At 39.8% G+C, this 25,687-nt stretch overlaps 3 protein-coding genes across 3 annotated transcripts; 2 read left to right on the plus strand and 1 right to left on the minus strand.

The window, feature by feature from the left end:
* Positions 1-293: 293 nt before the first annotated feature.
* LOC134664610 (26S proteasome non-ATPase regulatory subunit 5) lies at positions 294-7,693 on the plus strand. The gene is made up of 7 exons (XM_063521340.1): positions 294-580; positions 1,980-2,124; positions 2,720-2,941; positions 3,563-3,815; positions 4,448-4,636; positions 6,345-6,659; positions 7,360-7,693. The coding sequence occupies exons 1-7, from the start codon at positions 396-398 to the stop codon at positions 7,554-7,556; spliced, it is 1,506 nt and encodes a 501-aa protein (XP_063377410.1). The 5' UTR covers positions 294-395; the 3' UTR covers positions 7,557-7,693.
* Positions 7,623-12,464, minus strand: LOC134664611 (dnaJ homolog subfamily C member 9). The gene is made up of 5 exons (XM_063521341.1): positions 12,283-12,464; positions 11,936-12,205; positions 9,979-10,106; positions 9,470-9,611; positions 7,623-8,432 (listed from the first exon to the last, which is right to left on the minus strand). The coding sequence occupies exons 1-5, from the start codon at positions 12,371-12,373 to the stop codon at positions 8,257-8,259; spliced, it is 807 nt and encodes a 268-aa protein (XP_063377411.1). The 5' UTR covers positions 12,374-12,464; the 3' UTR covers positions 7,623-8,256.
* Positions 12,465-14,557: 2,093 nt separating this feature from the next.
* On the plus strand, positions 14,558-15,590 carry LOC134664846 (uncharacterized). The gene has a single exon (XM_063521576.1). The coding sequence runs from the start codon at positions 14,611-14,613 to the stop codon at positions 15,379-15,381; it is 771 nt and encodes a 256-aa protein (XP_063377646.1). The 5' UTR covers positions 14,558-14,610; the 3' UTR covers positions 15,382-15,590.
* The last annotated feature ends 10,097 nt before the right edge of the window (positions 15,591-25,687 follow it).

Genomic DNA, 25,687 nt, shown 5'->3' on the forward strand with positions numbered 1-25,687 from the left:
TTATACCTATGTAGATATAGCTTTAATGTAATTAATGACTTGACATATTTGTACCGGCTAGTGTTGTAACTTGTAATGCAAATGCAAACACGATTTATATCGAATGATTTTATGGAACATCAATCTGCAATTTATTGATTTTTACCCTTTTGATTACTTTACTCGACATAACAAAAGGCGTTTAATAATGATAATACTATTTTAGTACCGTTTTATTCCCAGTTACCTGATTAACGGCATGTAAAAATTATATGACATTTTAAACATCGATTTTATTTTATATTCGTAAGTACATCACTAGGCCGCGATGAATTGAAGTGTTTTGACAATTTTGTTTATTTCTTTCAGTGTTTAAAATTTTTATTAATTGTATTACTTAAAAGCTACCAACCAAAATGGTTATATCAGATGCAGATCAATACCGTCAGTTTCTAAATAGTCTCCACCGTGATGAATCTAGACCGGCTGCACTAAATGACATCATAAACTTATTTTCGTTGAAGCCTGCAAACGAAATTTCAGCCGTGATCAGAGATGTTGGAATCAAAGAGATTGTTCAGTGTCTTAATGTCCAAGACAAGTAAATTACTATTTAGCCTGACAAGTTCTTTTTTAGCCCTGATATAATGTCGCTACAAACAGCTTACATATAGCAACAATACGTGTACGTCATGAATAGTCGGGACAGTGTGTATTGGCATCGTGCAAGAGCGAGTGAGGTATACAATTATGTACATGTGAGTTGTAGAAGTATGTTTCCCAATCGAAACCCAATCGAAAGAGCATGTTTAGTTGATAATTAAGTATGAATAATTTACCTATCCGCCATAATTTGATTCTAAATATTCGACCTCCGTATATATATTTACCAGATTCAGTCACTCGTGGTGGTAATGGCTCATTCTTATAATAAATATTTTTGATTATAGCACTAAAGACGCCTTAAATGAGAAAAATAATAATTTAATAATTAATATTCATATTTAGTACAAAACTAACCAGTTTATTACAAACTCACTATGAAAATCAGTACCCGTCATGTCAACAAATAATTTCACAACATTGTTTAATGGAATGCTACTGAATCCCGTATCCTTTTTCTGTCGCAAGTATTTTAATGTATTTAAAATTATTTGTTTAGCATCGGTGTGAATTTTTTTGGGCATTTTGATTGCAAAATCTGTTATTATCCTGAAATATTTACAATCATTTTCGATTTGTTTACATCGGTGACATTCAATGACTTTCAATGTCGGATGTCAAACAAAATAATTGCCATTAAAATAAATTAGTTCCATCGAAAATCCGCAACGTGGCGAGGGCTAAAAAGGAACTTGTTAGGCTTTACAATATTATTTTTTGTTAGGTTATGTTAAATCTTTGTTGTACTGATTCACCCTATACATGTAGCATTCTTATATTTTGTAGTAATAGTACTAGGCCAACGAAATTAGATTTTTTCCAGGAATTAATTCCCAGCAAGCTGGAAATCGTCTTAATACCTTCATTTGGTTCTGAATTAGCGTAATCCGAGTTTGCTCCATTCCAGGAGTTGTGGAATAAAAATTGCACTTATTCAGTTTTTTGCTTGTAGTTCAAACACGGTACGTCCGACGGATCCGATTTGCTCTAATCATGATAAAAATTGACATAGTCTGAGGATCCGAAAGATACCTTAATATGAGTTCGTAAACAAATATTGTAAAAATGGCTGCCACATTTTTTTTTTGTCAAATCCGATTTTTTTTTTACCAGTCGCTGATCCCAACTACCTTGCTAGTCCTAACATTGATTGTCCTTCCTTACTTCGACTTCTACATCAACTGGTTTTGTCTATCCAAGGTAAAATGTATCTTCCAAGGCTCCCAAAATTAATCTACACCTAGGAAGGAGCAATTATACGAATTTAGGACCTAATGAAGGTATCAAAATGATTTCTAGCTTGCTGGGATTTAATTCATCAAAATTAATATTTTCAGGACCCAATTCAACTTAACATGTGAAGCGCTAAAGCTGTGCTGTGATAAGTTTGAGCTTGGCGGCATCATCAGAAATTACACAGGCCATTTTATGTTCATGTTGAGACATGAGAAGGCTTGTGTGCGTCAGATTGCAGTTGATGAGGTAAAGGTTCCGTCACACAGGCGCGTTTTCCGGGCGGGGCGTGTGCATTTTATCTGTAAAAGTGGCGCGCCCCGGTCATGCCCTGCCCGGAAAATAGGCCTTAAAGTTACAGTTTACTGTTTAGTACCAGAATAAATAGATACAGAAATGAAACTGATCTTTGACAGCGATTCAGGGACAAATAATGTTGTCCAGCTTTCTAATGTATGGCACTATTCCTTTCGGCTATTTAGGGTAGTCTCATTAGTTATTAGTCATTATCTTATCCTTGGTCGTGCACACAAGGGAATCTCAAGTTTTGCAAACTCTAAAACGGAGCTCAGATTGCCCAAAAGGTTCAGTTTCACCCTACTGGTTTATTAGTTCTTATCTTCCTGTCTCATACAGTTAAACTGTGGAATGAACTGTTGCCAACATAACAGAATTTCTGGACCATATTGACCTTCACACCTTCAAGAAAAGAGTGTATTCCCATCTTAAAGGCTGGCAACAATCTTGCAACTCCTCTGATGTTGAAGTTACATTTTACCTTTCCCTGCTATAAATATGATACATTTTCTCCCCAAGAAATTAATGAATAACTTGTATTTTCCAGGTGACAAAAGTAGTAACATCTGATCCCTCACTACTGCCAGTGCCACAGTACATAGACGTGTTTGTGGCAGTAGCACAGCAGGTTCTAGACAAAGATGTGTCCATTAGCAACAAAGCTATTCTTGTTACGTCTAACCTGCCCTACGAAGCTTACCCGAAAGTTTTGGAAGAAATGAAAATCGCACTTGAATATGATAGCAGCAGTAAATGTAATGCTTTTGAGGTAATACACAGGTAGAATATGGATTCTGGTAAATAAAAGGACTAATTTTAAGCTGGTCTTTACGTATAGTAATATCACTCGACTATAGTCCAGTACTACCACACAACTATGTCCGGAACTTCAATGCTAATAGGTAGTTTTTTCTTCCATTTATAAAAATATCCTGAGTAACTTCATTTAATCGAAATTGTGATTAACAACTTTCGCACGATAGAAAAAAAACACGAACACCCAAAGACCTATAGTTCGTTTTTTTTTAGCATTAGAAAGAACTTGAAAGAAGGTAAGCGATCTTGACAAGACATTTAATTGAAAAACGCTTTTTAAAAATCAGTAACTATTACTTATGAAAGCAGAAGAATATAAATGATCGTATTAGATTCATGATTGTTACATATTTGCCATAATTTATTTTTAAAATGTGTTTTTCCATTAAAAGACACATCAAGATTGTTAACCTTATTTCTAATGCTAAAAAACACGAACTATATCTAAAAAGGCACCATATTTTTTTTTTTGCATAAAGTCTAAAAATATGAGATCTTCGATCCCGGGTACGCACGGCTGTCCTTAAAGCTGCGGACTGAAATCATGGAGCCTTAAAGAGTTTAATAATTTCAGGTGATAGTCAACGTTGCTTCAAAGTCACCAGAGTTGCTCAAACTCTGCGCCGACCACCAATACTTCGACGCAATGGTATCCGAGTTAAACACAAACGATGTGCTATACCAGTTGAATATATTAGAGCTGATGTCCCGTCTCGCGGTCGCTCCGCATGGTATCAACCATTTCGTGAAAACGGGGGTGTTGAAGAGAGTCAGCGAGTTAGTGGCTGCACTTCCTAATAATCCTCTGAGCGCGTTACTTACACCAGGTAAAAGTTACTCCTTTTTTCTGCAGCTGACTGGTTGACGCTTATCGGCTCGGCCATGACATCGAGCGACCATCGCTCCAATCTATGGTTATCGCTCCCGCCGTCGCAAGTCGCTCGATGTCGTGGCCGAGCCGTATAGCTTCTTGCCAAGGTGAACTGACTGGTTTCCGACCATGCAGAGACCAAGATCCTGATCTTGGACTGGAGGTTTGGTTCAGGTTGGTGCCACCCCTTAATGAAATGCGTACCCTGAAAAATTTGACCTCAAAAACGTAGGTAGGTATTTATGTCTAGCGGCACAGCCTAAAATACAGAGTGACTCATACCTTTTGCAACTTAGGATTATTTATTAATTTAGAGTTAAATACAATATTTACATAGGTACTTAATCAATTTTCAACGAACCCTGTCACCTGGGGCATAATCCCCAGGGCACTGGCCGCATTTCCCCGCTGCATGGTTAAGCTGAGCCTTTGGGCAAAATATGACCCTGCTCGTAGGTCGCCAGACACCCCAAGTTATCGGGAAATATCGTTTATTAAGGTTTTGGTGTCTGAGGATTGAGCAAAAAAAGACTAACAAAAATACAAACAGTTTTCTCCTAAATTATGATTTTATGTCTTCTTTTTCAGGCTACATGAAATTCTTCGGCACTATCGCCCATAAATACCCGCAGGAAATATTCACGAAATACCCTGTCCTGATGAATCTGATGTTTGACACATTCGCAAGCCAGGACCAAGCCACCCTGCCAATAGCGTTGGATACTTTGGGCTTCATTGGATCTACTATTGAAGGGAAGCTGAGTTTGGCTGCTTTGGGTACGTAGTAATAGTAACACAGAGTTGACTGTTAACCTTTCATCTGTCTAAGCACTGATCAGTGCGCACGAATTAAAATCCTTTGTTTAATACAATAGGTTACGTTAAGTACGAAGGGTTAATAGTCACGGAATGGAACCAAAAAAAACCTATACGACGCAGTGTTGTATATTTACGCACTATTCTTTAAAGTACATATTTCCATCCTTACTTGGTAGATATTCCACCAATTCGCACGAAGCGCTTTGCTTCTACTTTCCTTATGCGCACTGCCAAGGAATGGAATTCCTTGCCGGCGTCTATATTTCCGTGTTCTTATAACCCGGCAACCTTCAAATCAAGAGTGAACAGGCACCTTCTGGGCGAGCTCGCTCCATCGTAGGCCACGTCTACGCCTCGGCTAGTCTGTGGCCATGAGTAAGCCCATTCATAATAAAAAAAATATATATATATATACAGTGAAACCTGGATAAGTGAAACTTCAAGGGACGAGCAGATTTGTCTCACTTAAAGAGGTATCCCACTTACCCAGGCTCTCAGTTAGCCAGGTACAAATAAATTTCTGTCTCATTTACAGAGGGTCCCATTAATAGAGGTGAAAATAGATGATATATCTCAGTTATAGAGGTGGTTAATAAGGTATTTTGTAATTATCTTTAAATGTTTAGGTAAAATAATCCTTGTCCCTAAAGGATTAGCAAGCGTAATTTTCCTCCTAGGGCTCCTTTGTTATGAAGGAATTCTGAATTCCTCCATAACCTAATATGTAAAATATACACATATATTAAATTACTAGATCTTTAAGACATATGTAATTTTACCCACACCCGCTAAGCGGACATAATTTGTAACAAAAAGATATACAATAAATATGTTTCTATTCTATATATTCTTGTCCCTAAATATTTTTTAAGTCTGTTTAAACATTTCTTTGAATATATTTCGAATGATTTTCCAAAGGATAAATTTTTTCAATTAAATTTGATACGGACTTCATTGCGTCTTAGAAATTTAATACATGAAAATTTGTTTATTCTTGTTACTTATCAAGATTTCAGCTTTCGTTTCGATAGTTTTAACTATATATTAGTAACTATTTAAACGAAACTTGAAGTCGTTTAGACACAAATAAGCAAATGCGTAATTTGTGGATAGACTAAGAGTTACTAAGAATACGGAAATAGATCAATAAAGTCCAAGTTAGAGAGGTCATAGATTGACGTTATCTCAGATACAGAGGTTAATTCGTATAAAATTCTAAAAAAAACAATTAGGTAAATGTAATCTTATAAATATAGTCTCAGTAAAAGAGGTAAAATACACTCTCTGTCTCAATTATAGAGGTAAATGTGACTACAAAATCACAACAACTAATCCCAGTTATAGAGGTTCGTTTTATCTCACTAACAGAGGTAATTCAGTGCTAAAGCGTCGGGACCGCGCCATGAGTCCCAGCTATAGAGGTTTCTCACTTATCCAGGTCCCACTTAACCAGGTTTCACTGTATATGGTGCTACATTACCGCACTAGTGCGATACACACATTACGTGACTATGTCGAAAAGTTAAAGGGCCATGATGCCCATGATACATGTGCGAATAGGTAATTCCTATTTTGTGAATATATTTGTGAATTTCCTATACTTGTATCGTACTACTATTTTCTCTAGTTGATTTAAAGACCCATTAATATTTTTATTCCAATGCAGGTAGCCAGTACACCCAAGGCGTAAACGCCGTCGCGCAGCTAATCCGAAACGGCACAACAGAGATCAAAGTCCGCGCCCTACATTGCTTCGCCAGCCTCATCGGAGTCGACTTCGGTTCACCGTTACCCCGTCCCATCGACCATAGAGTCACTCTCATGACTAGAGAATGGTTCAGAACATTAAGCCAATCACCTATGGTTACATTGTTAGAGTTGTGTAAAAATCCGTTCCCGGATATAAGGTCGGCTGCCTTCGCACTGTTGGATGCGGTGTGTCAACATCAGTGGGGTGAAGAACTGGTAGCAAGGACTGCAGGTATTTTATCGGTTATAACTTTACATATATCTAAACCTAAACCGTATCTGTCCACGACTTCGCGAAATACGCGAGCCTAATCGGCGTTGACTTCGGTTCACCATTACCCCCATTTCATTGACCATTAGTCACTCTCATGAGTAGAAAATTCCAGATTCACCACTTTAATTGATGGTTCAGGTCAATAACTCAGCCTTGTAAAAAATAAAACAGATACACAGAGTGGATCAAACTTGATATAAACTTTTCATCGAATCTGTTGCGCTTTGTGCGTGATTCATTAGGCGGATCCATACGAGCCGTCTCGCGAGGAAACTGCCGCCACGAACGAGGCAAGTCTCTACCGACCGAGCAGCTTCGCGCGGCAATTTCCTCGCAAAGCTGCTCGCTCTGTGTGGACATATCCTAATAATAGATGAGATCTAAGATATACACGCGTATTCGGGAAACGAGATAATCACAAGATCTAGAAACGATATAGAGATCAACTAGATTTACATTAGATATCGACTAGATGTGACTTGGATATCTGTCATAACTTGTCGAAATCGTTCAAGAGGGCCTCCAGAATCGCGGAAACGTCAAATTTGACATTCTATCTTACAAATATTTTTAAATTATCCATATCGTAACTTGTTGAGGTCTAGTAGAGATCTAATAAATCGAGCCGATATTTCTGTAACTTTTAATTTTTTTACAGGTTTTATTGAATTTCTACTCGACCGTTCAGTGTCCTACCCAAAGGAGTTGAAGGAAGTAAAATATGACATCATTAAAAGACTTTCTAATTCAGTTGCATTTGATGATAGTATTATTTTAAGACTGCAGGTTTATGTGCAACAAGGTCCATTTTATCCCGAAAGCGAAATGCAAGTCGCTACTGAGGAAGGAGATTAAATTTGGAGGATTTAATAACATATGTTTTTGTAAAGAAAAATGTTTTATTCTTCATTAAACACATCATAAAATTAGGCAGTATTTTTTACAATAATTTACTTAGTCCTAATCAATAATAAAATTGAACTGACACATCATCACAATACAAATTTAGGTCTAGTTTTTGCATACGCGGCGCGTTGCGATTTCGACTTGTGTGGCGACTCGCGATGCGTAGAAGATAAAACACTGGAGTTTGCAAGCTGAGGCAAGGAAATATGATCTTGAATTACTAAAGACTCACTGTTACGCGTCTCGTGAATCACCTTGAAGAGTGAGATTCAATTCTTCTCTCAACGGAATATAGCTTAATTAAATTACATACTAATTTCAGTTCAAGGTAATACCGCTGGAGACTGCAAATGGTGAATATAGTAAATCCACACAGAACGAGCCGCCTCCGCCAAATTGCCGCGCGAAGCAGCTTGGTCTGTGTAGATTCGGCATGCCTCGGCCGCAATGCCTCGTTTTGTGTCGACCCGGCTATCCAAGGTCATATTTCAAATTCCAGCACGGGCTATGTGTTTTGCACGATTCTTAGATGCAGTAGGTAGGACAAGAACGCTCCTACATCGGCATATGCCACCCTTTAGTGCGCCCTGCGCTGCCTAAAACCAACGTAACGCTCCGCGTGTGTAAAAACAGCCTTACTCCTTACATCTCACTTTCTTTTCTTATTCATCGAAGCAGTTTCAGTTTTAGTGGCGGCCTTCCTCTTCGTAGCCTTTGGCTTATTCCCGCCACCATATTTAGCTGCCAAACTGTCAATTAACGAGTCCATCTGTTGCGCCCGTGCCTGCTGCTTTTGTTTTATCATGAGTTCCAGACTATTGGGACCTAAAAGAAATGTTATTAATTATTACTCTGGATGTATGTGCTGTGAGGACTTGAGGGAAGCCCTGATGCACAAGTGAACAACAAAAGAAATGTACGGGCAGCCACAATACAATATGTTGTACAAAACAGGAATAAAGGTAAATCAGATCTTCCAGTTAACTTATAGATACTTAATAAAGGAGTAATTAAAAGCTATACCTAGACCTGACAGTTGCCGACCTCATTACCTTGTGAAATGTGGCCTGTTCTGTGACTGCCTAGTCATGCCCACTAAGTTATCTCCCATGCTATCTTATACAATAATACATGTGGAGTGAAATATTTTCTGTATATGAAGTCTAGTGGGGAAAATGCATTCCGCATACCACCCGGGTGCGGGGGGTGACCCGAGTGGTTATGTGGGACTCCCGTCTAGGCTAATGAGGCCCACGGTATACCCACTAAAAACCCCCCATATACCGCCTCGCCGCCCTATTGGTGGGGTTACGGGGACGCTTGCGTACTCATCCGCGACCCCACCGGCGGCAGCCGCCCACGAGTGGCTCCTTCGCAAATGCCCGAAGGCTCTTCACGCTAGGCGCGCCAGATGGTTCGACGCGCCTTCCTCCTCCGCCTCCGTTCTGCACTGTAGCGGACCCCCCCGAGCCCGCCACAAGGAAGCTACGGGCGCCAGAAAGTTCTCCGGCGCCCGGCGACAGATCAGGTCTATGGTTCTGTCGCAAAACCACAATTCGGCTGCAGAGGACAGGGAGAACGGCACATCGTAACACCGACACTCCTCTTCCTCTGCAGCCCCACCAACGCCGCTATAGCGGAACGGCACCGCCAAGTTCGCAGGGGATAGGGCGAGTGGCGATCGTAATACCATCACGCCTCTTCCCCTGCGATCCCACCTCGGCCGCCGAGGATAGGGAGAACGGCTCACCGCAATACCGACACTCCTCTTCCTCGACGGTCCACCTCCAACGCGTCACAAGCGGGCTTAACAAGCCCACTTGGAGCGTCCTCCTCGGGCCAGCCCGAATATGAAGTCTCACCTGAACCAACTCCCAATTCTTTCTTCAATTCCTCAGCCTCCACTGCTTCTCGGTTTTCTTTCGCAATCCTCCTTTGGCGTTTTTTCTCTGGCTCATGAGTGAATTTTTTATATGCCGGAATTTCTCCTTTGTCAATCAAATCCTGGAACAAAAATAGTGTTCAATAACAAGAAATTGAACATACCTACTGAGCCTCGTAACTGAGGACAGTTAGGGCCACCCCACACTAGCGTTTCCCGAGTGTCGGCGTCTAGTCAACTCTATTTATGCCTGCTGCTCAACGCAACGTTGGCGCAAGTCCGGCGACTGTTAATCAGTGGGCCCCATTTAGGAAAGTGATGTAATCTAAAAGTTATTTTCCGAGAAAACAGTTCAATTACATTGGTTCTGTTCTTGCTCTCTAGTGCAGGAAAACCTGATGAAACCTGACCAGTATATTGAGGCATAATTTTTCCCTCCAGGTTGAAAGGTTAGGTCAGTCGCTGCAGTCGCTAAGGATTTTTACTCACTCTCAAGATGCCCTTAAGTCTGTCTTCATGTTCACTCCTGGCAAACTGCACTTGGTCAACAATGTAGTCCATGTCACCTTTACCCGCTAAATAAGCTACTTTGAGATCATTGCGTTCCTCTTCAGATCCTGAAAACAGGTTGAAGGTAGTATTGAGTAATAGCTAACCTAAAAGAATTCTGGAAACATCTAAGTCTGGAGTCTATAATATAAAAACATGCCAAGTGCGAGTCAGACTCGCTCACTAAGGGTTCCGTAAACGGCAAAAACTCATGTTTGTTGTATGGGAGGCCAACTTAAATATTTATTTTATTTTGTTTTTAGTATTTGATGTTATACTTAGCGGCAACAGAAATAAATCATATGTAAAAATTTCAACTGTCTAGTCCATTACGGTTCATGAGTTACAGCCTGGTGACAGACCGATGGACAGCAAAGTCTTAGTTAACTTAACATAAGCTAAGGCCGTACAAACAGCAACACTCTTAACTGTCCATTGGTGGACCTTGTTACAAAAGGGATAAGGACAGTTAAGTGTGTGCGATGGTACGGCCCCTGACAAGGACCAAAAAAGCCAAAATCCTGGGTCCAAAAGTTTTGAGACCACTGTCCTAATGTATGATGATTTAACACATTCAATACCACTAAGTGCTACGGGTTACGCTCGTAGCGCGTAGCCACGGTTTCGTCGTATGTAGCGCGTAGTCGCTACGAACAGTGTACCCGACAGTCGGGTTCTTGGTGTTGAATGTGTTAAGGATCCTATTTCTGGAACTTAGCAGTCTATAATTTTTTTTCACATTCATTGCCACCCAGCCAAACAAGACGTCCGCGCCAGGCCACAACAATTTCGTTGCATAAACCAGTAGTACCACAATCCCGACTATCGGGTTGTCCAGCCTGGGAACGAAATCATAAAATACCCGATAGTCGGGTTTTCGGCACTGAATGTGTTAATTATTACACCATCCTTGTGCCTGTTGCATAAGAATTCACAATTTCTTATATTGTGTTTCAAATTAAATTATTAAAGTTTTCTTCTCATATTTTGAGTTGTAAATTATCTTGCAATGGTCTCCTGATTTAGAGGAAGGCAGGGCTGTCTTAAACTATGCTGGGGCCTTTGGACACATAAGAATTTGAGGCCCTTTTGGAAAGTAAAGAAATTAAAGTAACATTTTTCTACTAGAATCTTCCATTTACTATGAGTAATCAAATACACTGTTACTGTCTGTCCTTCGGGGCCCCCTGAGGTTGGGGGCCCTGGGCATGGGCCCCTTGTGCCCTTATGGTAAAGATGGTATTGGAGAAAGGTACATGAAGCACATAACATCTCAGCTGAGAAGCCAGGTTACTATCAGCTGACACAGCAAGTAATGAAAAAGTAAACAAAATAAGTAAAACAAGCTAAGAATTAATTGTCATTATCATGGTGCCTTATCAATATATTGTGGGGTCCTTGGTTATACTCATTGACATTTATATCTGAGGACAGGCCTTAGGGCCCCCCCACATCTAGCGTCTTTCGAGCGTCGGCGTCTGGTCAGCGCTATGATTGCGCAGCAACGTCGTTTTGATGATGAAAATGACGTCGCTGCGCAGTTGCGTCGAGCAGCAGCCATAGAATTGTAGACGCCGACGCTCGAAAGATGCCAGATGTGGGGGGGCCCTTAAGGGCAATAAGCCTGGGGCCAGTACAGCGGTGTCTCACACACACACACGTTCGAACCGATCGTGCAGTCTTACACCACAACACGATTGGTTGATGAGTTCGCATCATGAATGTGATTGGTCACAACTAGTTGCATTAGACTGCACACATGGCTTGAATTTGTGAGTCATACTACTAGCGTCATTCTTAGTGCCCATAAGGCCCATCCTTAGATATATTGTGTCAATGGTCATACTACGAAAGTTGTTAGTTAAATTAGAGTAAGGATTCAGCAGTAAAAACTCACCAATGTATTCCTTTTCATAGGCAATAATGTCATCCTCTGTTATCTTTTTGAACAACAGTCTCCAATATACTGTCCAGTCGCGGTCAACTACAACATCATCATCGTCGTCAACGCATTTCGTCTCGTCGTAGGTGGCTCTCTTGTTCGAGTCGCTGAGGATTGCATGAACGCCTCCAAGTACCTTGAATTTCTCAGTGGCTTCTAACTTGTCATTTTCACCAACACGATCTGGGTGCACTTTGAGAGATAACTTGTGATACGCTTTTTTAACTGCAAACAAACAACAGGTTCAGTAAAACAATATTCCGGTATTATGATTAGGGTTATTTTGTACACCATCGACTTACCTTCTTTATCCGTAGCTTTTTCGGTGATTTCAAGAACTTCGTATAGATTCTTGGTTTGGAAATATTTTTCACACAACTCCAAAAGACCCATTTTGTGTGTGTTATATTAAATAAATCAAATGCAGACTAGGGCTATCAAATAACAAAGAAATTTACGCGCCAACAGAACGAGAAACTATCGATTCGATTGTGACTTTGACATTGACATCAAAATGTCAGTTTTCTTTTTAAAATTGACGTACGAATACGCGTACTTTCAACGGTTTAGATATTGTCTCAAATAGCTTTTGTCTATGGTTGATGATAATTATTTATCTGTACGTTGGTCAGCCTGATCTTGTGTTGTAATCATAGACTTACAATATATAGAGACGGGGTCTCAGCGAGCTGTCACTGTTGCCACTTTTGTTTAGTGACTTTAGTGTACGATTAACAATTTAACACCACCTTGCTGTAGCCATGTCGATAAAGTCATATCGATAAACTATCGACATTTCTTACAATTTTAATTTTACTTCAAAGGTTTGACGATATCTAAAATGAACAAAAACGCTTTTATTCTTTATTGTGGTTATCAGATCACAATTTTATCGTCACGCCCCAGCAGGGAACCAATGGAAAGTTCAGATATTTAACTAAAATACATAAACACCTACTAAGATATGTGTTCCGCAATAATTGAAATATTTTATTATATTCTAATATATTTATTTTATTCATTAGCATTTCAATTATGTATATGTTTAACAAAGATATTGAAGCTTCAATTAATTGCTATTTCGTTCCACTGTGTAGCATTTATCGATATATAACATGATTAAAATCGACTTTTCACATCCCTAAAAGAGCACACATACACGTTTTTACGCACACATACACAGCCTGGATGCATCAAAAAAGGCAACACTTGATTTGAAGTTCACCTTGTCAACAGTATGGTTGTCCTTTTTTGACAAATGGCATTTTAAAAGAGCGAGGAGAGAGAAATGATACTAGTTGCTGCGCCGTCAAAGAGAACAGAAAAGGTAGGGGCCTTGGTTGTAATGTTGGATAATATGATATTAACTTAGAACTTTTGAATTTTATGTTACGTCTTTTTTTAAGTATTAGATATTCTACGAGTATTTATTAATATAAATTACTAAAAGACATAAACAGGAATATAAAACTAAAACTAACTACAATAATTAAAATTAAAAATACGTCTTTTTGTTCTTCCGTGATTATATCCCGTCAAAAATATAATTTTTCTTTTGCCGGCGAACTACGACGTATATAGTCATATGTATAAGCAAAGCAAGCATATAAGCAAATCTAGTCAATAGAATAAGGCGCGAAATTCTAATTTTCTGTGAAGATATCCCTTCGCGACTACATTTTTCAAATTTGCCGCCTTTTTCTACTGACAAGATCTGCATGACCAACTTTATAATCATGGTTGATAAGAAAAATTCTAGTTGACTTCGGAACTAAATTGCTATTACAAATTCGATAGGCGCTTACCGTGTACTTAATTAAAAACTGTTTTTTATACATCGTAAAAAATACTGTTTCTTTATCTTAGGTTCGCTGGCGTGACACTTGGCTGGATTAACACATTTATATACCTACCAAAACTGCACTACGACTCAGGTATTTCCGCGGATGTCGCAGGCAAATTGTAAGAATCCGCCGTTTACAATTGGCGTCATCATTTTACAAACGGCTTCACGTTTGTAAATTACTGGAAGGCAAATTGTTAGTGCGCTCAATAGTGTCAACGTAAACGTGATGGTAGTCTGAAGATGACCATGGTTTGCTGTTTTATAAAATCATACTATTTTTTTATACCACACCACCATCCTCATGCGCGGTTTTAATTAAAGAACTAATTCGACTAAAATGCCACGGCAAATTATAAATGGCGCTATTAATGCCATCATCATTGGCCACAGCACCTTTGCAGATGATAGTTGCAGCGACTAAAGAAGGTATTTTGAGGAGGTAGTCTACAGCCTACATCGACTGCGATGACTGTAAAGAACGTATGTTATAAGGTATTACATAACGAGGACCGGTTATAATTTACCTTCGGCATTGTATTTACAAACGGCGTCATCATTTTACAAATGTGAAACCGTTTGTAAATTGATAGCGCCGTTTGTAAACGGCGGATTCTTACGACATGTATTTCATCACTACGTTTTAGATTACGGAGAACTTTATACTGGCCGTTGATTGTCGTTAAGTTTTAACGAGGTTATAACACTACAAAGTCCTTGGCACCGGCACTGTTGACATCTAATTGTCATTTTGTGAAAAATTTTACTTGAATTTGTTTATTTAAATATGGACTCGTCTAATTTAGCTTCTGGGGACAACAATATATCTCAACATATTCCCTCAAAAATAAACGAAGCCAATAAGCAAGATGCCGAAGTCGAAGCTCAGGTAAGTAAAGCTGACCAAGGGTCACCATCTCAAGTTGATGACGAGACAAAAATTAAAGAACGTATTGCCCAATGCCGAAGCATAATAGAGTCACTGAAATTTGAGCTCAGCGAAGAGAAGTCAAAATTAGAAATGGAGAGTAAACTTACCCATAGTCCAGTAGTTGAAGATACCAAACCTGCATATTCATACACACATGAGGGCGTCTCCACTTCCCAAAATCTGCAGGAAAGTTTCATAGACAGTTCCAATCCATATGTGACGTGTGTTGACGCTAAATTAAACTATGATGAGAATCTCATTGAGTACGAAAAACAGTTACAGAAGTATCAGACTACTCTTAACATGGCGCAAATGGAAAAGAAAAATGCCATTAGAAAGCAGATGTTAGCTAAGGCTTTCAAGTTGAAACTTCTCGAGGTAGAGAATCAGTGCAACATTGAATTGTTGAGAGTAAAGCAAAGCCTGCAGTGCTTGGAGCCGCTGAAGATGATTGTCGACCAGTGGAAGAATACAGTGGAGGACAATACTTATGATGCTAATAACTTTGTATTGATGCCGAGATATCCCGAGTTGAAAGCAACATCAGGAAGTGACGTAGGTTCCATGAAAGGGGATAACGAAAATGTTTTTGATAAATCCGAGTACCGTTTAGATTCGAGTTGTTAGTTTCTGATTTCAAATAATTATTTTAATATTACTGTTTATGGAGCAAAAACTTTTTTTCTTGCGTTTGTTAGATACCTGACAGAGGGCCGACCACTAACATCGAATTCGAATAATCGAAAATAGCCTCTCTAAGAAGCAGGTGCCTAACGATTTTTCGATGATGACGGTAGGCCCTCTGCTTCCCTAACAAATATCCCGCTGTTAATATGTAATTATTTTACCTGATAAATAAAATTTGCGGAGCAAGTATTCTAACTCTTGTCTACTGTCTCTTACCCACACGTCGACTGCTCTGTAGGTAGAAGATAGGTTCCCAGGTACTTACTTACCTACCTACTTGGTGGAGTGCAATATTATGTTGTTAAAATCCTTGTTCCTAGGAAGGCAATATAAGCGAAAGAATAAAAAGAGCTATGAAATCGAGATCTAATACAATACAAGACAAAAAAGTTAACTTTAGAAACATCACATTGTACGCACAAACTTCTACATATTTAACTCTAAATTTACCATAATCCAAACTACTTATAGTACCTTAAAACTCATTAATTAATTCCAAACATTTTCACCATACAAATTAGCCGATAAAGAGTGAGAAACTCTGACTCAATAAATCAGAAAGCGAGGAGGACCGCCGCAGAGGACCACACACGTCGAGGCACGCGCTCCGAATGCCCCCGAGCTTTTTATTGCACCGCGCCGGCCCGCTCGTGTTCGCTCGGCGCTTTCCGCCCGCTGATTGGAGGCTCCGGCGGTGACGTCATGAGCGCGTCTGATGCGCCTGCGACCGTGTTTGGAGGGTTATTCACAGTGCTTTGACAGTAGTTTCATTCAGTAACTTTGTTAATTTTACTTTTTTAATTGATTTGGTTTCTTGATGTCATGTGTTACTAGATATCTTTGAAATTAGATTTGAATTAGACAATAATTCATGTCTTCCGATATCTGCTTGTAGACTCTGTTGAGTATTTAAAATTAAAAAACCGGGCAAGTGCGAGTCGGACTCGCGCACGAAGGGTTCCGTACCATAATGTAAAAAAAAAAAAACAAAAAAAAGCAAAAAAAAAAACGGTCACCCATCCAAGTACTGACCACTCCCGACGTTGCTTAACTTTGGTCAAAAATCACATTTGTTGTATGGGAGCCCCATTTAAATCTTTATTTTATTCTGTTTTTAGTATTTGTTGTTATAGCGGCAACAGAAATACATCATCTGTGAAAATTTCAACTGTCTAGCTATCACGGTTCGTGAGATACAGCCTGGTGACAGACGGACGGACGGACGGACGGACGGACGGACGGACGGACGGACGGACGGACAGCGAAGTCTTAGTAATAGGGTCCCGTTTTACCCTTTGGGTACGGAACCCTAAAAAACTTTACTTCGTCATTTTAGATACTTATTGCTATAAAGGCTTTTATGCCTTTTATGATACTGAGCCTAAATGTTATTCAATAAAAATTAGTGCAGGTATTTAAATAATGTAATTACTAAGTTGAATTGCTCTCTAAATACCTAGAAATACTACGCGGTATCAATAATAGCCTCCACTGGGAATAATCCCATTAAATCAGGGGACTACTAAACGATACTCACTTGGACTACCTGCCGAGTTCTCGAATTTTCCGTCTCCTTCCTGTTAGCCATCCATTGTATAAGAATCGAAAGAGGCAGCGCGAACGTATTTTGTGAACATCGAGCTCCGAAAGTACGAATCAGGGTATGTAGGTATTCCAATTGGCACGAGCACAGGCGAGTCTGATTCTCTGTTAAACTAAAGATCCTATTTAATCAACTATTATGGGTACGAAGTTCGTGGTTACTGGTTCACTTGAACCTTGTGCTCTTTGGCTATTGGAATAACCCAGGGTGTTCAGACGGACTTTAATAAGATTCCAATTTATCAATTAGGGTGCAACGCATGAGAACTGGTTTGACTACTTTATGCAGCTTTTTGAAACTAAATACTGAAACCCATTTGAAACAAATCTGAGTAGGATTCGCACCTTATTTGAAATTACAGTTGGATTAAGTAAAGTTGTGTTCCTATTCGAATACCATTCAAAACAAGACACGCGTATTTACTCTAATCTATCTAAATAAGTAGGTACGTACAGTCAGCGTCATATAGTAGGTAGTTTCCAAAGTACCTATTCAAATAGTTCGGTACACTACATCATTTGTATGGCGTACCGAACTATTTGAATACTTTGGATGCTACTACACTATACGACGCTGACTGTGCATAGTTACTTATCAAAGAAAAGTTATTTATTTAATTATTTTATTTACAATATTTTATCAATCCAATTCTAATTTAACAATCTGTTTCGGTTTTGATACAATGAGAAGATTGCCGACTCTGATTCTGATTGGTGCATGCGTATTAATGCTGTGTAACTCGTGCATGAGGTGCATAGCAATTAAGGCAGTATCAGAACCATAACGGATTGTAGAATCCGAATCGGCCCTGAAGTCGAAAAGTTCACCTGATACCAAACTATTATGTACAGTCAGCGATGTATAGTAGGTACCTATATAGGTAGCATCCAAAGTGTTCAAATAGTTCGGTACACCATATTATTTGTATGAAGGCGTACCGAACTACCTACCTACTATATGACGCTGACTGTACCTCTACTATACCTGCCTATTAAGACCGTGCGTCGAACTTTGCAGTTAATAGCGCTATAATTAAATAATTATAATTAACAATATTAACAATGAAAAGTTAACATCAAAATGTTAAAAGTAAAGCAAAATACTTTTACCTACCTATTGTTAGCTGCTCGCTCAATCCGATCCAAAATCAAACAGGCTTTCGTGCGAAACAATATCCAACGAATATAAGACCTTTCGTAACCAGACGGTGGAAGGGTTTCGCTCTGTTTTCTGAAAGATGATGGCATCGCCGGGCAAATCCATGTTATCGGAGATGCGTCACGTAGCATAGGATATTGTTAACACATTGTTTTAAATAGTTGCGTACACACTACACCTGACCGCAACTCGCAACCTGACTCATTGCTGTTACTATTTATTAGAAAAAAGCGGAAAGTTGTTAAGCAGATAAAAATAACTTTAATTTCTATTTACAATGAGGTATTATGAGAGTTTTTGTAATCGCATTGTCACGAAACAAAAGATCGGCCATTCGACACTTAGAGTACAAAGGATACAAAGAAAGGGCCATAAAGGAATAAAACGTTAATAGTTCGCGGTAGAAGTGCAATTAGCACATGGTTTGTAGAGTGATATGGAAGATTTTTACAGTTTACTACCTATTTAAGGGGCCCACTGATTATGAGTTCGCCGGACGATATCAGCCAGTTAGTTAAATGCAAAACTTGACAGCTCCGAACAACTGACAGGCTGATATCGTCCGGCGAACTGATAATCTATATGGGCCCCTTTAGCGCCTTTGGTGTAGGACTGCCTAGGTACTTAATGCAGATCGGCATATTAGGGAGTTTAGCGAAGATAGCAGTCGTTGCTAATAAACGCGAATCTAAACTTAAAGAACGGTATGGACATGTGTAGTCACATGAATTTCCGTGACATCTGTCGTCTCGATATTTTGTCTATGTAGGATTGTCGTCTTGGTTAGGTCTCCAAAACATCACTCACCGTTCTTAGGTATATTATTAGTATATACCCATATACCTAAATAAATAAGTCAGCAGAGACGGTACGTACAGTCAGCAGCAGAAGTTGCTAAGCGGGCCAGGTGTTCAAAATGATCTTGACGCGACTTTATTGTTAAGAGAATAAGAGCGTGTCAAGGTAATTTTGAACACCTCGCCCGCTTAGCAACTTCTGCTGCTGACTGTACATAAAACTCATAGATTTTGACGCGCGTCATTCTTAAACAAATTCCTAGATACCTGGTACTAGGTGTCACTGGCATATGGATTTTCCTCATGCTATTTGTATTTAAAACATATAATGTCATAAATACAATTGTCCTGCTAAAGTGAGGTGTATGTATGTATTGGGGTAATATTGAAAGCGGAATACTTACTAAGTTTGGAAATTAAAAATTTCTCCCAAATTAGAAAAAAAAAACTTAGTAGGTACTTAAACTAAAAAAGTTTCGATACAAATCTATTATACAACTAGGCCACGTGACCTTAACCCATTTCGCGCCACAGCTACAAAATCTGTCGCTCCCGCTACCCCAGGGACCCTAAAACCAACTTAGTTGAGTTATTCGGGACCGTGATGGCGTGTCCGGTCTCGCTTTATGGAAGGGTAAACAGTTTAAAACACTACAGAGCCGATGTTGGCCCAGCACTCTGTCCATTAGGCCGCGGCCGACACCTCGGGCTTCCAACGATGTTTGCTCGGTGGTGCCGTGACACTCGCCCAGGTGGAAGTTTACTTTGGCTACCCAAATCGGATTGGAAATTTAATATGTTTTAGGTGCAGTAAGTTTTTGCGGGAATGACAATAATATTGAAAGATATTTTGAAAAAAAAGACGAACAAAAACCTAGGTATGTGACACTAATAGCTGCTAACTGTAGGTAATAGTAGGTACTCCAATAATTAAAATATAACTCTGGTATAGGTACTCGTACTTAATATGTACATTGTAATAGGATTTTATAAAATTCTTATTAATCGCGACAATGCGTAATATGTAGCGACAATAGCGTGTTCTAATAATAATAATAAAATTCTTTATTGTGCACTACTAAAAAAAAGTACATAATACAAAAAAAGACAGGACTTAAATGAGTTAAATGAGTTCTCTTATGCATAGGTAAAATAAATAATTTGAAATGCCTATAAGATTTGTTGTCAAAATTAATAATTGCCATAAGATTAATAATGAACAATGCCAACTACTCATAAAAGTCATAGACATCTTAATTTGCCACAGCACGGCTCGTGAGACAACTAGGAGCGTGATTCAGATTTGTATTTATTGTCATAAAACGGTTATATATACGATAACCGTTTAAGTAAAAACAAGAAATTACAATCAGAATCGGCCTTTAGGATGGGTTAGTTGAAAAAAAAAACGATAAACTGCTGAATCTGCTACAAAATAAGTACCTAACTGTCCACTACATATCCCATACATAACTGTTCTCCTTTAACCATTCATATTATTATTTTTCAGGCTAGAGAGATACGATCTTTACCTGCGTTTCAGATTAGTCACAAAATCAACAAAAATATTCAAATGTCGAGGCTCTGCGTCATTTTTAAGTCAGTCAATGATTATGGCACTGTAAAGTTCCCTTTCCTTGACGCCAGTAAAGTTATGAATGAACATGTAGTTAGGGTAATAATTATTGGGTTAGCCTGTGGGAACTAGTAAGTTTTTGAATTGTTTCCACAGGCGCCATCCTCTGCAATAAAAGTTGCGTAAGCACTTCCTCCTCAACTCTGTACTTTGCCTAACAAAAAGGCAATAAAAATAGATTTGTGTTGTGAATGGGCAGTTGGACTAGGATTTCCTTTGAAGGAAAGATAAGGTGACTTTCTTTTTTTCCCGTAATTACCTTTTTGAGGCTTGCTTTTATTAAATTATTATATTTTACCGTCAAATGGGCTCGTAAATGTATTAATTTGGTATACACCCACTTGCCAGAATTTCATTTGCCATAATTTCATTTGCCATAATATTCAACAGCCATTATATTGTTTCCCATAATTACATATGCAATACTTATTGTTTACTATATTAGTCACGTGCCAGAAACTTTGTTTCCCATAAAATCAATTTCAATAATATCATTTGTCATCATCATTGTATGCCATAATTATCACTAGCCATAACATATTTTTTTTACAGAAACCAAATGCTACTAGAAAAATGGGTTAGGTTAGGTTTGAACTGCGACCCTTACAGAAAAGTAATGCTACTGGAAAAGTGGGTTAGGTTGGGTTTGAACTGCGACCCTTACAGAAAAGAAATGCTACTGGAAAAGTGGGTTAGGTTAGGTTTGAACTGCGACCCATACAGAAAATAAAAGCTACTAGAAAAGTAGGTTAGGTTAGGTTTGAACTGCGACCCTTACAGAAAAGAAATGCTATCAGAAAAGTGGGTTAGGTTAGGTTTGAATTGCGACCCTTACAGAAACCAAATGCTACTAGAAAAATGGGTTAGGTTAGGTTTGAACTGCGACCCTTACAGAAAAGAAATGCTACTGGAAAAGTGGGTTAGGTTAGGTTTGAACTGCGACCCATACAGAAAATAAAAGCTACTAGAAAAGTAGGTTAGGTTAGGTTTGAACTGCGACCCTTACAGAAAAGAAATGCTATCAGAAAAGTGGGTTAGGTTAGGTTTGAATTGCGACCCTTACAGAAAAGAAATACTACTGGAAAAGTGGGTTAGGTGAGGTTAAATATTCTATTAAATAGTATTATTACAATTAATAATATGGACAACAACACGTATGGCACTCGTACGTTCTGGAATCTTATAATCGGGTAAACAAAGAGTATGTCACATGATTTTTATGGTAAACAAACAATTCGGGCAAATGAAATTCGGGCAAATAAAATTCGGTCATATGAGTATTATTTTATATAATTTTCGGTCAAACAATAGACAACCTATTAATTTGTACTTATTAATTAAGCCCTACCAAGCATTAATTATTTTTATTAATACAATTATATATTAACTCTTTTTTTCTTTTCAGCTTTTCACGCTTCAGCCGCTGAACCGATTTAGATAAAATTTGACATAAAAAAAGTTTGAGGCCCGGGGATTTTTATCAATCATCATCATACCACGCAGACGAAGTTGCGGGCAGACACTAGTCTAATATATTTTTTGACGATAGGTAAGTATGTCTGATTGCTTAAAATTGCCTTGACAGGTTTTAAAGAAAGAGATTTATGAACGATTTTTTGGCAATACTGAACGGTTGAGCAAATGCAAGTAAAAAATCTAACTTCAACACTAAGATACATCATATATTCTAAACTTTAGAAGAATCTAAAGCACACCAAACTCAAACAATGCTATTTCCAACAAAGGAACACTTTTGTCTACTTTAATTCAGCTTACAAACAGAAATGTTTCAATGAAAATCAATAATGTCCCTTTGTGTCCGAATCCAGCATTCAATATGCTAAAACACTGCGCACTTCAAAAGTGAATACCAGTCATAACACGTGGTCTCGAAGTTCAATACCGAGGCAAGGCGAGCGCATCTAGTCACGGACTCACCGAAGGGGTCAAGATACCCATTTCATTAATTTACTCTCTCGGACAAAACAACGCGCAGGTTCTTTCAATTTTGACCTAGAAAGGGATTGTTTTAGACGATTTATGAGTCATTTACATAACAGAAGTGCTTCTTGAGGATAATTTGTACGCATTGCGAAGACTAACATCCCGTACAATAAATGCGGGAACGCATAATCAGCTCGTAAGTCATAGTGTGAAATTATTGTTTGTTTTCTTCCGGCGTTCCTGGTGGGGGTTGGGTACAACGGGACCACGGAGGCTATTAACATAACATCACATCACACTTGAGATGTGATGAATGAAACGTGATGCAATATCTAATGACAACGCGACACTTTGATCAATTTATAGAGTGACTTTGGCACGAAACATGAATATCTGGAGGCATAATGTACTATTACTATTATGTCTAATATGAATATTATTCATCATCATCATCATCATCTCAGCCATAAGACGTCCACTGCTGAACATAGGCCTCCCCCTTGGACCTCCATACGTGCCGGTTGGAAGCGACCCGCATCCAGCGTCTTCCGGCGACCTTAACAAGATCGTCTGTCCATCTTGTGGGTGGACGTCCTACGCTGCGCTTGCTAGTCCGTGGTCTCCACTCGAGCACTTTTCGACCCCATCGGCCATCTTCTCTGCGTGCAATGTGGCCTGCCCATTGCCACTTCAGCTTGCTAATCCGGTGGGCTATGTCGGTGACTTTAGTTCGTCTACGGATCTCCTCATTTCTGATTCGATCACGTAGAGAAACTCCGAGCATAGCCCTCTCCATAGCTCGTTGAGCGACTTTAGTAGTGTGTTTGTACCGGTTTTGGACCAGAACTTTTCCGCCAGAGGGCGACAGTATGTATGCGTAAGGTAGTGACAATTTAGTTCACCCTACTCCCCGCTAGATGGCGCCACTGTCTATGCGCAACGTTAGTTCCAAAGGTCGCCGCTAGATGGCGCCACTGGTTAGTTCACCCTACTCCCCGCTAGAGGCGCCACTGTCTATGCGCAACGTTAGTTCCGAAAATATCCGCCAGCCCCGCCGGAGGGCGACAGTATGTATGCGCCGCTGGTTAGTTCACTCTACTCCCCGCTAGAGGCGCCACTGTGTATGCGCAACGTTAGTTCCAAAAATCCCCACCAGCCCTGCCTGGGGGCGACAGTATGTATGCGCAAGGTTAGTTCTAAAAATCCCCACCAGCCCTGCCTGGGGGCGACAGTATGTATGCGCAACGTTAGTTCCAAAAATCCCCGCCAGCCCTGCCTGGGGGCGACAGTATGTATGCGCAACGTTAGTTCTAAAAATCCCCACCAGCCCTGCCTGGGGGCGACAGTATGTATGCGCAACGTTAGTTCCAAAAATCCCCGCCAGCCCTGCCTGGGGGCGACAGTATGTATGCGCAACGTTAGTTCCAAAAATCCCCGCCAGCCCTGCCTGGGGGCGACAGTATGTATGCGCAACGTTAGTTCCAAAAATCCCCACCAGCCCTGCCTGGGGGCGACAGTATGTATACGCAACGTTAGTTCCAAAAATCCCCACCAGCCCTGCCCGGGGGCGACAGTATGTATGCATAGCGTTAGTTCCTAAAATTTCCGCCAGCCCCGCTGGAGGGCGACAGTATGTATGCGCAAGGTTAGTTCTAAAATTCCCCCCGCTAGAGGGCGACAGTATGTATGCGCAACGTTAGTTCCAAAAATCCCCACCAGCCCTGCCTGGGGGCGACAGTATGTATGCGCAACGTTAGTTCTAAAATTCTCCTGCCAGAGGGCGACAGTATGTATGCGCAACGTTAGTTTCAAAACCATCCGCTATGAAATGAATAGATGTCTCCACTTTGTATGTGAGTTGTTGAATCGCTTAAATGAATAGATATCCCTAGTGGCGCCTTCGTCGGTGGACACCGCTAGTTAGTTCCAAAAATCCCCGCCAGGCCCGCCAGAGGGCGACAGTATGTATGCGCAACGTTAGTTCCAAAAATCCCCACCAGCCCTGCCTGAGGGCGACAGTATGTATGCGCAACGTTAGTTCTAAAATTCTCCTGCCAGAGGGCGACATTATGTATGCGCAACGTTAGTTTCAAAACCATCCGCTATGAAATGAATAGATGTCTCCACTTTGTATGTGAGTTGTTGAATCGCTTAAATGAATAGATATCCCTAGTGGCGCCTTCGTCGGTGGACACCGCTAGTTAATTCCAAAAATCCCCGCCAGGCCCGCCAGAGGGCGACAGTATGTATGCGCAACGTTAGTTCCAAAAATCCCCGCTAGCCCCGCCTGAGGGCGACAGTATGTATGCGCAACGTTAGTTCTAAACTTTCCCCGCCAGAGGGCGACTGTATGTATGCGCAACGTTAGTTCTAAAACCATCCGCTATGATATGTATAGATGAGCAGCCGTCTGAGTATTTCTAAAAAAGTCCGCAGAGTCAGAGGGGGTTCATGGTAAGTTAATTAATCTTGGTCAAGCAAATCTAGTCAGTAGAAAAAGGCGGCAAATTTGAAAAATCGTGGGCTACCAACACTACGTTTGAATAGTTCGAAAATCGTGTGTCATTTATATCTTATCTGTGGAACTGTTTTGTTTACATTTCATCGCTGTTCGATGTACATTCCTGCCTTTTGTTCGTTTCCTAGGGTTACCATACTTTAGTTTGCTTTACATTGCTTCTGACATATCCGGCTTGACAGACTATCGATTCGCTTAACAATATAGATGTCGCTAGTGGCGCCTCGTCAGTGGACACCGCTAGTTAGTTCCAAAAACATCCGCTATGAAATTGCAAAAAGGCCCATCATGTTTGTTTTAAAATATGAGACATATATCGGCGTTTTTTTGTTAATACCACGTCAGTGGCAAACAAGCAGACGACCCCGCCTGGCAGTAAGCAGTCACCGTAGCCTATGAACGCCTGCGAATTCTATAGTTTACACGGATGCACTTTTATTTGCGGTTGGTTTTGTCGCTTGTGCTTATCAAATGTATGGAGTTTGTAGTTTACCAACCGTAAAGGGGTTTTTCTTTTATTATAGCACATTGGTGGCAAATAAGCATACAGTCCGTCTGATGGTAAGTTGTTACCGTAGCCTTTGGACGCC

The sequence above is a fragment of the Cydia fagiglandana genome, chromosome 5 (genome assembly GCF_963556715.1).
Source record: "Cydia fagiglandana chromosome 5, ilCydFagi1.1, whole genome shotgun sequence".
Taxonomy (NCBI): domain Eukaryota; kingdom Metazoa; phylum Arthropoda; class Insecta; order Lepidoptera; family Tortricidae; genus Cydia; species Cydia fagiglandana.